At 32.2% G+C, this 14,540-nt stretch overlaps 1 protein-coding gene across 2 annotated transcripts in view; it reads left to right on the top strand.

Annotated features, from left to right (window-relative positions):
• The first annotated feature begins 1,809 nt into the window (after positions 1-1,809).
• Pabp2 (poly(A) binding protein nuclear 1) overlaps positions 1,810-14,540 on the top strand; it is a 35,816-nt gene continuing 23,085 nt past the window's right edge. For both annotated transcript variants that reach the window (XM_018549350.1, XM_018549349.1), the window contains exons 1-3: positions 1,810-1,936; positions 2,834-2,970; positions 3,062-3,176. In XM_018549350.1, the coding sequence (XP_018404852.1) occupies positions 2,836-2,970; positions 3,062-3,176 (250 nt within the window). In that variant the 5' untranslated portion in view covers positions 1,810-1,936; positions 2,834-2,835. The remainder of the gene's footprint in view (positions 1,937-2,833; positions 2,971-3,061; positions 3,177-14,540) is intronic.

Genomic DNA, 14,540 nt, shown 5'->3' with positions numbered 1-14,540 from the left:
AGGGCGGGTTCACATCTTGACGGAAAAGCGGAAAGCGGAAGAGCAGTTAACCGATCAGAACTCGCGTTGGTAGTAAATAGTACAAAACTAACAGAAAGTCGACTACCTGATTGGCTACTGCTTTTCCGCTTTCCGTTTTTCCGTCAAGGTGTGAACCCGCCCTAATAGTAGGAAAAGAGAAAGGCGGAACGATACCGACATGGTCGGCATCGGCTCGGTCAGCTGGGTGCATAATTAGAAATTAACACAGGTATATACTGTGTATACTGCCAAGTAAAGAGAAATAATTTCGGAGTTCGGAGTTTGGTAGGAAAAAAAACGATTTTTGCATTAATTAAAGACTGTTTTTGTCATGGAGACTGCAGATATGATGTTGATGGCCATGATAACATTATTAAATCGATTAAATCTAATAATTACCATGCGCTTTATTGGCCACTTGGAAGAAATTTGCGTTAACTTTTCAGGTTAATTACCTTATAGTTACTTCACCGCGTACCGCATACCGCCTACCGCGTACCGCGTACCGCGTTCCGCGCTGCATGTAAAATCATCCTTAAGGTGCTTTTTCATGCGCAGCACGCTGCAGCAGCAATTCGTTACTATTGGTTAAGAATTTTATGTAAGCTAGATGACGCACTTCCGGCGCAAAATACATTTTGCCGCAGTTCGTTGAAGTTGAACCGAACGAACAGCAAGCAGCAAGCGGCAAAATCGAGAAAGCGTACAATATGTCCGTCGTTTCATTATGAAAATATTATTTATTGCAATAAATATTAGGAAAATAAACGAAAAATGGCTTCGGATAAGGTACGGATACATGTTTGTAAATTAGATCATTTTATACTTTACCACAAATTTGAAAAAGTAAAGTGTAAAGTATAAAATAATCTAATTTACAAACATTCGTACCTTATCCGAAGCCATTCTTCGTTTATTTTCCTAATATTTATTGCAATAAATAATATTGCCTCGATTTTGCCGCTTGCTGCTTGCTGTTCGTTCGGTTCAACTTCAACGAACTGCGGTAAAATGTATTTTGCGCCGGAAGTGCGTCATCTAGCTTACATAAAATTCTTAACCAATAGTAACGAATTGCTGCTGCAGCGTGCTGCGCATGAAAAAGCACCTTTAGGGTGCTCACTGAGCGCTCAGTGAGCGGTTGTAGTACTGAATGCACCCTATGAATACCGGCCTAGGACTCTAGAGAAAGCGAAATATATGTCACGTGACAGTCAATACTTCCAACTTTTCCCACGATGGTGCTAAAATCACATTTTCTGGATTTTTCATGGGGTTTTCCGAAACCGTGTTTCGAGCCCATATTTATTCTCGAGTTTGATCTCCTTCTTATTAGGGTCTGCGCACAATGGAGGAACAGATATTAGATATTAAAGTATTAACCTATCAGAATCGTGTATTCCGATGTAACTAGTATCTGATAGGTTACTATTTTAATATCTAATATCTGTTCCTCCATTGTGCACAGCCCTTACTCCGTGGGTTAGGCCGATATTTCATGTGTCGTACGACAAGGCTTTCCAAGCACGTTGATTGGCTATAGGACAGAGAGATCCGAGAATCTCTCTGTTTTACAGCCAATAAACAGGCTTGAAAAGCCTTGTCGTACGACACATGAAATATCGGCCATATACTGTGGTATAGGAACTAGACTCCTTATAGGGACTCTAATGATTACCGGCCTTGGATTCTAGTTCTTTTGACCCGTTCGTTCTCGAACTACCCATCTCTGTATATTCCTATCTCCATGGTTCGTATGGTGGTGATGGTGTCGTATATTCGACTAATTCGACTACTCGCGTCATTCTCTCATTTACTGATTTTGTAAGAGTCGACAGACAGTGCAAGGTGATCGAGTGAATCGCTCTGATATATAATTACGTGGATATTTTGTACGCTCGCTACATACACACCTGTACGTTTCCTTTTATTGAATTCTTTGTAAATACGATAATGATATGTATCTATCGAATCTTTTACGTGTAACGAGTAACATAGGAGAGACTATCTAGCTAAAAAAAAGATAATATTAAATATATATCATTGTCTTTCAAGAATAGAATAAATAGGTTATTTCAGTGCATGCTTATTGAGGTTGCTAATTAAATTACTCCGTCTCATTTTATGTTTTTACTGATCGCTTTTATTTGGACTAAGAATACTTGAAATTTTTGAGCTGAAAATATTATCATCTTATTGCCATTTCTTGAAGAAACGAATTAAATATATATATTTCTGTATTTTATATCTATATTTTCTGCTTTTGTCTAACTTGTCGAATCGTTGTATGTACATTAATATATTCATATCATAAGTTGTGTGCAAATCGGATTGCATTCCGTTGTATATGCGCGCGCGCACATAACACACACACACACACACACACACAAAAATTATCTATATTAATAGGTATAGAATAATGGAATAGACTCTTAGTTAATTATTATGTTTAGGCTTGAATGAGTTTGCTCTTACTGATATATATTTAATATGTACATGATTATAATAGAGAAAATATACATTACACATAGAAATATTGACGTACATTTCTTGGAATATATTAATTAATACATAACATTATATATATAATTTTTTTTTGTTTTATTTTATATCAAAGAAAATGTAGTTATATAAATGATATATAAATAAGTTACAATAGAAATTTATTGTTAAAACAATTGTTTACACATATTTTGAATATATATTCCTATGCATGTCATAGTGGTTTCTTGCTTATAAATTTAAATATTAATTTAAATATAATTAATCTTTTTATTTTTTTTTATAACTTCCATACATTGTCATATTTTAGAAATGTCTGAATCTGATCTGTTAGCTGGTGACCATATTGATGGTCTAGATGGTCTTGAAAATGGCCAAGATGGAGATACTATTATGCAGTGTGATGGCGTGAAACGTGAATTAGGCGAAGCAAATGTTGATGATCCTGTAACTATTACTATTTTCTAATAGTATATGTAGTGGTAAAATTTCTTTTGTACAGTAATAATTAACTTACAAAATACTGTCCACACCTTAGGAATTAGAGGCGATTAAAGCTCGAGTAAGAGAAATGGAAGAGGAAGCTGAAAAATTAAAACAACTCCAATCTGAGGTAGATAAGCAGATGAACATGGGTAGTCCCCCTGGTATTAGTAAGTTTTTTTTGATATTAGTTTATGTATTTTCTATTAAAAATTATATATACAGGTTGTCTAGTAAAGACTAACAACAATTATAAAGGTAGATATCTGAGATTTAAGATGAATTTGTTTTAAGATGAAAATACTAAAATGTTGAAACTATAATAGTTTTTGAATTATAAGTATTTAAAGCTAACGAATCATGTACATATAATCAATACTGTTAAAGTCATGTTTCAACGTACACTGTGAGTACTGATAATTTACAGTATATGTATGTAACATGAACTATAGATTTTCAGTATTGGCAGTGCCTATTGGAATGCGCTTCTATATATATACATATATATATGCCTATATACAGAGAAGAATGGTCTAAATCAGACCTATTTGCAGTTTTTGTTTTCTATAAGACATAAATAAAGTCTGATCATAAAACAATGGTGCCATTCGAAAGATCATTTAATTTCCTCCATTTTTGCTTGAGACTATTTTGATGTATCTCTTACCTGTGTTGAATTACAATGGAAAATGTAAAAATGCATTTTCCGTAAATACAGTTTATATCATTAGAATTAAAATTAATAAAAAATTCCATCAATCTGAGTCTGATGACATACGATATTTTATTGATTTAGTGTTCCTTAGACCAGATCTGGTCGGTCGATCACCAATACTACAACCAGGTTATAGCGAACCTTCTTTCTTTGATGAATTAGCTAATTCACTTGTCTGTTAAGTGTTTTTTGTATAGGTCCGATTTGGATACGGGTTCTTTCGAACAATTGGAACAAATTTTACAATAAATCGCAAAAATAATAAAACTCTTGATATTTTTTAATTCTACACTCACTTTAATTATCTTAAATCAATTACCGTTCAAATTTTTAACATCTTTTAAAAAATAATTTACAAGGATTTGCTTTTTTAACAAAATTTTCGCACAATAGCTGAAAATACATACATATTTGCGTCTATTCTATAAACGTTATGACAGAGTACTGCCAAACTGCTGTCACATGTTCGGTGTCTTACAAGGACTTTACACTATAAATAGCATGCAAATCTGCTTAACTGTATTTATTTAAATTAAAAAAGTCCAATTTGGAACACAGGACGATTTAGAATATTCTCCCCTATATATAAACTATGTTCTGGTATGCACTGTCACTAGCCCAATACTGAAAATATACACATAGACACAAATTCATTAAAAATAAATTTAAACTTGAGCTTACAGATTTTGAAAAAATTTTATATTTTGAAAATTTGCGGGTTATCGCCGTGTCTTTCTTCATTATTAATGCCAACGTTTCGTGAACCATACCGTTCACTTCATTAGGGCGAGGAGTGCGCTGATACTGAGCTGTTATCCTGAGGGACTATGTAGACGCTGTTGGGAGGGGGGGAGGTACTTCCTTGGTCTGTCGCGAAGGCAGTCTTCCATATCCTGCTTAGATTGTAACCTGAGTCTTTGTTTAAATTGTCTGGATATTTCTGTATTTCCAGAGCCTCTATGCTTCCTTGAGAAATATGATGTTGTGGCTATAGTAGTTGCCGTTTTGTCGAATAGTATCTGGTGTCCTCTTTCAACGCTATGGCGTATTCTGCCAGGGCTGATTGTGTGACGTGTTTCAACCTGACATTCCGTTGATGTTCTTTCATCCGTGTGTTGATTGTTCTTCCGGTTTCACAAATGTACAACTTTCCCGCAGGAGCAGAGTATTTTGTACATTCCTGCAGAGCTGAGTGGAGGTCTCTGATCCTTGGGGTTTCTCAAGATTTGTTCGATCTTTCTTGGAGACTTGAAAATAGTCCGGATATTGTGATTGTTCAAGATCCTACCGATTCGGTCTGTTGTTTCTTTTGTATACGAGAGAAACGAAAAACATCTTTTCTCTTACTGTGATTGTCTGATTTCTTTGTCCCACTCCTTTGTTTTGCTAATTGTCCTATTCACATTCTCCTTATTATATTCGTTCCGCTGTAAAGTTTCTTTCAAATGGTTGAGTTCCGTTTGCAGATGTTCTTTATCAGAGATGCTCAAAGCTCTGTGTACGAGTGAGTGTATCGCCGACTATTTTTGAACTGGTGTGACTCTACATGTATCTGTCCGTGTGTGTTGGCTTCCTGTATACCTGATGGCCCAATGTATCGTTCGCTTTGTTTGTGACAAGGACGTCCAGGAAGGGAAGCTTACCATTCTTTTCTATTTCCATAGTGAATCGGATGTTGGCATATTGGTTGTTAAGGAAGTTTAAGAATTTGTGAAGTTTATCTTTTCCGTTTCTCCAAATTATACAAATGTATTGTCTACGTATTGAAACCAAATTTCTGATTTGTTGATTGTCTTGCGAAGAGCCTCTCCTTCGAAGTGCTCCATAAAGATGTTTGTCACTACCGGAGAGATAAAGGAACTCATGGTCGCTCCAGACGTCTATTTGTAGAATTGGTTGTTATAGGAGAAATATGTGATCATTAGACAGTGTTCTATTAAAGGGATGATGTTATCTAGGATTTTATGTGAGGTTTAATTATATCTACAGTATCTTTTATTGGAACATTTGTGAAGAGCGACTCTACATCGAAACTTACCAATGTATCTTCGGTATGTAGACGAATGTTTTGGATTTTCCGTATAAAATCCGTTAAGTTGGTGATATGTAATTCAATCCTTCCTGTCAGGGGTTGTAATTCGCGAGCTAGGAATCATGAGAGGTCATATGTCGGGGATTTTATAGAACTGATAATTGATTTGAAAGGAACATCCGGTTTATGTATTTTTTTTTTGGCAGACCGTACAGTCTTGGTAGAAGAGAATTAATAGGTTTCAATGTTGTTTTGGTTTTGCTAGGTAGACCGCTTTTTTCTAGGAGATAAATCAAATGGTGTAAAGAAAACACATAGTTGCTTTAAAAAAAATATGTATACAAAATGGATAATTTTTTAAATACGGAACTATGTATTTTCTTTACACCATTTGATTTATCTCATTATTCTGTTCACAAAAGTATTAAGGTACAATAATCAAAAAGTCAACAGTTTACGAGTTATTTAACATTTTGTGTCAATATGTATCAAAATAAAGTGTAAAATATCTCGAAAACTATTGGTTTTTTGGTATCTCTACCTTAATACTTTTATATGCAAAATAATTAGAGGAATCACGTTATCTAAAAAAAATTATATAATTCCATTTAAAAAAGTGGAGGTGACCTTCATATCTTTCTAGCGCCTCCACCTAGAAAAGAAACAAGATGACCGATACATGTTCCCCTCCGAACCAAACAATTTCTTCCTTAGACATTTTCGCGTATCATTAACGGTAACAGAGATATTACCTTGTAACAGAGTTACTGGGACACTCTGTATATATATATATATATATATATAGTATATATAATATAAAGAGACTTATAGTGTCTCTCAGTTTTTGAACATGACCGGAGACGCATCTCATGATATAAACATACACACAGGGTGTTTTCAAATTCGCGCCTACGAAGTACAAGAAGTCATACTTTACGTTAAAAGAAACAATTTTTTCATTTTGCAAAATTGCGTCTGACAAGTAGTTCTTGCAGGAGAGCAAATTGAAGTTAACGAATAAGCGTTGATTTATGTGCTCAGGGCCATCGCGCGCTCCTCGTTCATTTGTCAACCTAATCCAACCTAATCCTAATGCTTGGTGAGCTTTGTCGAAGGTTTTATTCTTTTAAATATTGCACAATTGCGTATGGTAGTTAAATATGTAGTATATCACTGAACTTAAATAATAGTTTACTAATTAAAGGCTACGTAACCTTAAATACCCAAAAAATGATTTATTTTGAGGTAATTGATAAAAAGTAAAATAAAATATTTGAGTTACGGTATTTTAAGAATTAATTTTTTCTTTATTACTTACAATAACAAATAAAGATAGAATTAGATCATACATACAAAAGACTTGTTCAAAATTATTAATTATCAAAATGTTATAATACTTACATAATTAACTAAAATCTGAGTAATAATTGTATCGACATCTTTACATTTATCACACATTTTTAAAACAAGTACCTACAGAGTCAAGAGAACATAAAAGAATTCTAAATAGATAATTGTTTTGATACAAAAAATAAAGATTTACATTTTTGAAATAAATAATTATTTAAAAATTATTCTCTTTATTGTAGATAATGGTTATAAAAATATTAAAAAAAAATTTTTATGGAATCGATAAACCATTTCTAAGATGTACGTACATCGTTCCATATAATTGTACAGATTAAATCATTATGTTTAAGAAAATAAATATCTTTGAAAACCTTGTGTTATTTTCAATGCAGAAAAAAAGAATCGGTTCTGTAAAGTCGAAATATTTTAAAACATTAGAGAGTTATTTTTTGTTTTATAATGAAAATAGGTTGATAAAATGAATGAGGAACGTGCGCCGATCCTGAGCGCTACCTAGGCTGTGTTCCAAAATTGACTGCCAGTACTGAAAATCTATAGTTTACGTCACGAGTACTATAGGTTTTCAGTACTGGCAGTCAATTTTGGAACACAACCCTAGATGAGAGAGCTTACTCGTTTTTTCAACCTGCACAGAAAAAAAGAATATTCTCATTTTGAGAATATCTTTATTTTCGACATATAAGACTTGAAATAAGATTATATAGCATTAAATCGACTTAATTTGTTTACATGAAGATGTTTGAATTAGTTACACCAAGAAGATTATATTCTTATTATTCAATAATAATTTTCTTAATTTGAGAGGAAATAATATCGGATAGAAAATTACAAATTGTTGCTTTATAGTGTATCATCTCTCAATCATATTGTGCTTTTCGGGTAACTATTATAACATTAACATAAGAATATAATATTGTTGAAAGTTGAGATTATCAAATTCTTTAAAAAAAAATTTATATTGTTGCTTATATAGGAAACAATGATTGCGTTGAATGAAATATAATCATTTTAAGTTGAGAATAACTTTTTTTCTGTGTGCTTTGTATGTTAAGTTTACATTTATTTTTAATGTAATAATGAATTTTAGTGCAAAATAAAATAATAGGAACAACCTTCTTTGGTTTTGATCTTAACATATGATGTCAAAGTCATAACTCTGAAGACATTCAAAAAGTTTTAACCATTAGTCAGATCCCTTAAATAATGCAAATATAGCAGAACTACAACTTTGAAGTTTCATAACTTGGAAAATATTTATTAAAAATAACATTATTATAGTGTTTTAAATAGGTTTTGAAATCAATGCAAAAATATGTCGTAAAAGTAGGAGGTTCTATTTAAAAAATTTTGTGTAACCGTGTGTGCGTGCGCGCGCGCGCGTTTGTGACTTGATCTTAAGGGCATCTTCTCAAGGTCATAATTACTAGCGTCTTTCCTCCTTGAAGTCATAAAATTTTTCTTTTATTGTAAACTTATAAATTTTGAAAAAATTGAATGGATAAATTAACATAAATAAATTAATTAAAATAGACATTTGATCTCACTTAATTACGCACGTGTAAGGACCGTAGTAAACAATAAAAATTAACCAACAGGTCATAAATTAAACGAGCTTATATTATTATAATAATATAGATATAGAAACATGATAATTTATTTAATTTTTATTTACAATATGACTTTCTAAATTTTACAATACGTTTCGACTTTACTTACAATTAGTCCTCCTCAGCCTTAAATTACGAGGTTGCCCCATGTATAATAAATTTGTTACATATAATTATTAGGTATTGAACTTAATTCCGTTTTTTCGTCTCTAAAATTGATTTGTTTTGAAGGAAAAATGAATAACGAATACCTTAATCAAAGTAATTTTCTTTATTTTCTATTACTTTTTCCCAACTCCCCGGCAACAGGGCAATTCCACGACGGTAGAACGCGGTATCTTTTGAGGCGATCCATTCATCCATCCATTTTTGGACGTCTTTGTAACTAGAGAAGTGTCCGTAAGTGCGTATTGCATCGATCGGAAGAGACGGTAATCCGACAGTGTCTGGAGAGTATCCTGGATGCGGGAGGATTTCCCATTCAAGTTGTAAATGTTTGCTTCACGCTTTTCACAACATCTAGCGTTATCATGCAACATCAAAATGACTTTGCGTCAATTGTTGGCTACGGATGATCTTTTTTGTATCAATTCGTTACTCAATAATTGCTGTTGGTAGCAATCAGCTGTAACGGTTTCATTTGGACGCAAGAATTCGTAATACAGCACACCCTCCTGGTCCCATCAAATGCAGAACAAGGTCTTATGCCCGCCCGTGAATATTCCTCTTCGTTGAAGCGAATGGTTGGCCGGGGTCCACCCATGATTTGTTCCACTTGGGTTTATCAAAATAAATCCATTTTTCCATCGTCAGTCACGATGCGCCACAAAAAATTCATTTTTCTTTGCCTGGCAAGCAAAGAAGTCGCAATAGACAAACGATTCAAAATGGTATTTTCTGACAACTCATGGTAGCCATATCACTTCCTTATGAATCTTTCCCATGGCATGCAAGCGTTTTGAAGCGGCCTTTGGAGTAACATTTAACGCTTTCGACAACTCTAAAAGCGTTTGAGCTAGATTCTCATCAAGCAATTCTTGCAGCTCGGCATCTTCAAATTTTTTCGGCTGTCCTGGACGTTCTTTGTCTCTCACATCAAAATCACCATTTCCGAAGCGTTCAAACCAAACTCTACATGTTCTTTCTGATGGAGTTTCATCACCATACACTTCGGATAATAAGTGATGCACTTCAGCTGCGGTTTTCTGGAAGTCGAAGTAGTGAAGAAGCACATGTCGGAAAAATAGCTTATTGCGATTCATTTTCAATCGATTGGAAAATCTCTTTGGCGTCGAGAAATCTAACCTGTGAGAATTGAATCGCTTTCAGCAATGTCTAAATTACAGAAGACATACGATTTCATCGTCAAAACTCGCCAGCGTTGGAGCCAGCACTCTCTAGCAGCGAGCGGCAGGAATTAAGTTCAACACCTAATAATTATAATCAAATTTGTATAATTCCATTCATATAACTATTTGAAATAAACTTAGGTGATTTTGTCTTTCTCGGATTACAAGAATCAGTACAGAATAATTACTACCATTATATTAGATGTACAAATTAATTCTCGGTCCTTTTTGACCAACTTTCATCTCCCCCAACTGTTTTAGGCGATAGGAACGTCTTGTTGGGTTACTCCAAATATATTTGCAAATTCTCATTCAAAATTTCCTCTTCTCAACTCCACTTTTTTCTTCCACTTTTTTTTATTCACGATCCTCAAGGTCGAAATTTCCCTCTTGAAACTGTTGGAACCATTTTTTACACGTACTGTACTTTCTCGCCGAACAAATCATTTCTTTAGAAAAACAACAAAAATATGATATTGTAAAGTCGGTATTATAAACAAGCACAAAATAAGATGTACAATCTTTATTAAAATAAAATGATTAATCAATTACGAAACGTTTCGACTCATACAGAAGTCCTCTTCAGTCATATATAAATTTTGAAATAACATTAAAAATTAAATATATGGAAATCCGTCTAATAGTCATCTTTATAGTCAAGTCGTTAATGAAAGAAAATCATCTCTTAAAGTAATATCCGCATCACGATTCTACGGTAACATTATAACTTTAAATTGATAAATATTAGAAAAGAATAAAATAACTCATATTCAAAATTTAAATTCAAAATTAAATAATTTAGAATATTATTTGAAAAACAATATACCTTTTGATATATGGAATAAGATTTCACAACATCATAAAATTTCTTTCTATAATTTTAAATGCAAACATAAAAAAATATTCATAAGAAAATTCAATTGGCTTTTATATAAAACAAAAATAAATTCGATTAATAAAATTAAACCGATTCAGTACTATTACAACAACAATACATCACTTAAAATTTATCCTAATAAATTTGCCAATTTAATGGACAATAAGTTACATATTACTAATGATAAGTGGTTCATAAATCTATCCAATAGTAACATTCCTTCTTCAGTTACTAATTTAATTCAATTAGGAGAAAACTTTTCTCTTCCGCCGCATATTAACAAAAAAAGGTCAACAGAAGAATTCATTAAAGATTTCGGAAATTATAATAACTGTTTTAATGACAAATGTAAATCAAAGCTATAAGACAAGAAGTTGTACATAAATTAAAAGATTTTACACATAATAATAACACCGTCGTTAATAATATTGACAAGGAATTGTGTTGCATGTATAGAGATACCTTGAAATTTTGTAGAAATAATCCAAATATCATTTATACTAGAGCGGATAAAGGGAATGTTACTGTGGCTTTGGACAGGGATGATTATATTCGGAAAATTGAAAATGCGTTAGAAGATACTAATACTTATATAATTGATCAAAAAAATCCAATACAAATAATAGAAAAGAAACTAAATAATTTAATTAAAAATTGGCTTAACAAAGATTACATTTCCAAACAATTATCGTACAAATTGAAATTCAGTGATTCTTCTTTGCCTAAAGTTTATGGACTTCCAAAGATTCATAAGGTTAATGTTCCTTTTCGATTAATTGTATCTTCTGTGAATACAGCATTATATGCACTATCAACTTTCCTACATAACATCATTTCGAAAAGTTTAAATCATGATAACAAATATGTTAAAAATAGTTTTGAATTATTTAAACATTTAGAAGGTAAATCGATGAAAAATTCAGAGATTTTAATTTCGTTGGATGTGATATCTATGTTCACCAACATTCCTTCTGAGCTTGTTATTAACAGTATAAATAAGAGATGGATAACAATAAATAATAATACCAAAATTCCTTTTGATGAATTTACCAAAGCAATCAATTTTATTATTGACTCCATTTATTTTATTTTTAATAACAAAATTTACAGACAAATTTATGGAACTCCGATGGGGTCTCCTTTATCTCCAATTTTAGCACACATTGTTATGCAAGACTTAGAGGAATGTGCCTTAAATAGTTTACAATTGGATAACTCTTTTTACTTTCGGTATGTTGACAACATAATTATGACAGTATCTAAAGATTCGGTGAACAATGTTTTAAAGCCTCTGTACACACGGTCAGTAATACTGTCAGTATCAACGAATATTGACAATATTATTGATTGTGTGTGGTTATATTAATGGATTGACGTAGAATACTGACGATGATTTGGACTTAAATACATGCTTTTTCCTTAAGATCCATGTCGTCATAGATAATAATATACGTCAAATCACGTTAAACTGAAGTGAAATATTATCAATAATACCTGATCGTATAAGATTATAAAAACTAATGTATACTGTCAGTAATACTGATCAGTAATACTGACTCAGTATTATTGACCGTGTAGGGAGGCCTTTAAAAACCTTTAACAGTATTCATGATAGACTTCAATTTACTGTAGAAATAGAAAAAAATAAATCTTTGAATTATCTCGATTTAAAAGTTAATATAGATAACAACATTTTAAAATTAGATTAGTATCATAAAGATACCTTTTCTGGGAGATATTTGTCTTTTTTATCGAATCACCCTTTATCACAAAAAATTGGTGTTATTTATAGTATGGTTGATAGAGCACTACTACTTTCTAATTCTGGATTTCACATTAAAAATATTGAGTTTTGCATTACAACTTTATTGAATAATAATTATCCTTTGCAGTTGATTTTCAACAAAATACAAAAAAGAATTGATTTTATATTAAGTTTCAAATTACAGACAACACAATTAGAAAATCAAAGTACCTGTATTGATATTCCTAACAAAAAACTTTTTGTATTACCTTACATCCCAAAAATCACAAATAGTATTACATCAGATTTAAACAAAGATGTATTTACTGTAGGAATTAGGAGTATTAATAAATTAAACAGAATTATCAAAGTTCATAAAGACAATACAGATACTGAACAAGCTGACTGAAGTTTGGAACGTTCTTGGAACGAATTTTTCAAAACGATTTCTCCCATATCTCCTTCGGCACAGATGTTCCTCTGCATGCCAGAAAACAAATAGAAAACACCCCGATCGAATACATGCGTCGGAAGCCACCCTTATGGGCGATAAACTACCCTCGAAACAACTTAAAAATTTCTCAAAGATTGTAGAATGATTTCTCCCATTTCTCCTTTGGCACAGATGTTCCTCTGAATGCCAGACAATAAATAGAAATTACCCCGATCGAATACATGCGTCGGAAGCCACCCTTATGGGCGATAAACTACCCTCGAAACAACTTAAAAATTTCTCAAAGATCGTAGAATGATTTCTCCCATTTCTCCTTTTGCACAGAGGTCCCACTGCATGCCAGAAAACAAATAGAAAACATCCCGATCAAATACACACGTCGGAAGGCACCCTTATGGGAGAAAAACCACTTTATTAAGTTGTGTCGAGGGTGGTTTTTCTCCCATAAGGGTGCCTTCCGACGTGTGTATTCGATCGGGATGTTTTCTATTTGTTTTCTGGCATGCAGTGGGACCTCTGTGCAAAAGGAGAAATGGGAGAAATCATTCTACGATTTTTTAGAAATTATTAAGTTATTTCGAGTGTTGTTTTTCGCCCATAAGGGTGTCTTCTGACACATGTATTCGATCGGGGTGTTTTCAGTTTGTTTTCTGGCATGCAGAGGAACATCTGTGCCAAAGGAGAAATGGGAGAAATCATTCTACGATCTTTGAAAAATTTTTAAGTTGTTTCGAGGGTGGTTTTCGCCAAAGGAGAAATGGGAGAAATCGTTTTGAAAAATTCGTTCCAAGAACGTTCCAAACTTCAGTCAGCTAGCTTATACTAGTTGTTAGATATATATATAAATTTATTATAATAATAATACCAGTATATACGGACAGTTTCGACTTCACAGAGTTCTCAACAGCCGCAACCGAATTCTTAAAATTAATTTAGTATATTGCGAAGAATATCACAAGTTATTATTATTATTATAATAAATTTATATATATTTCTAACAACTAGTATAAGCTCAATTTGTTCTTGACCTGGGAGGTATATTAAGTTTAATTTGGAAATTTATTTGAGCGGATATTAATTTAATTTAATTTAAAAAGTAATTAATACAAAACAGGGCTACGAGCCAACATTAGATAAAATATAAAGGTCTTAGCAATAAACTGTCATTAATTAAAAATAAATAAATATAAAGTTTAATAAAATATAAAAACAAACGTTTCGACCTTCATTAGGTCATTTTCAATGTTAAAAACGCAAGATCGTTAACAATGTACAAACTATTGTATTATAAAATTATAAACGCAAAATAAATATGTATATAAATATAAAAATTGTTTGATATAAATGTTTAATCTCACTCGCATAATTAAGTTCATAATCATATC

Source organism: Cyphomyrmex costatus, unplaced genomic scaffold, assembly GCF_001594065.2.
Source record: "Cyphomyrmex costatus isolate MS0001 unplaced genomic scaffold, Ccosl1.0 scaffold81, whole genome shotgun sequence".
Lineage (NCBI taxonomy): Eukaryota > Metazoa > Arthropoda > Insecta > Hymenoptera > Formicidae > Cyphomyrmex > Cyphomyrmex costatus.
Note: the sequence above shows the minus strand (reverse complement) of the source record. Positions and strands in the feature narration are given on the sequence as shown.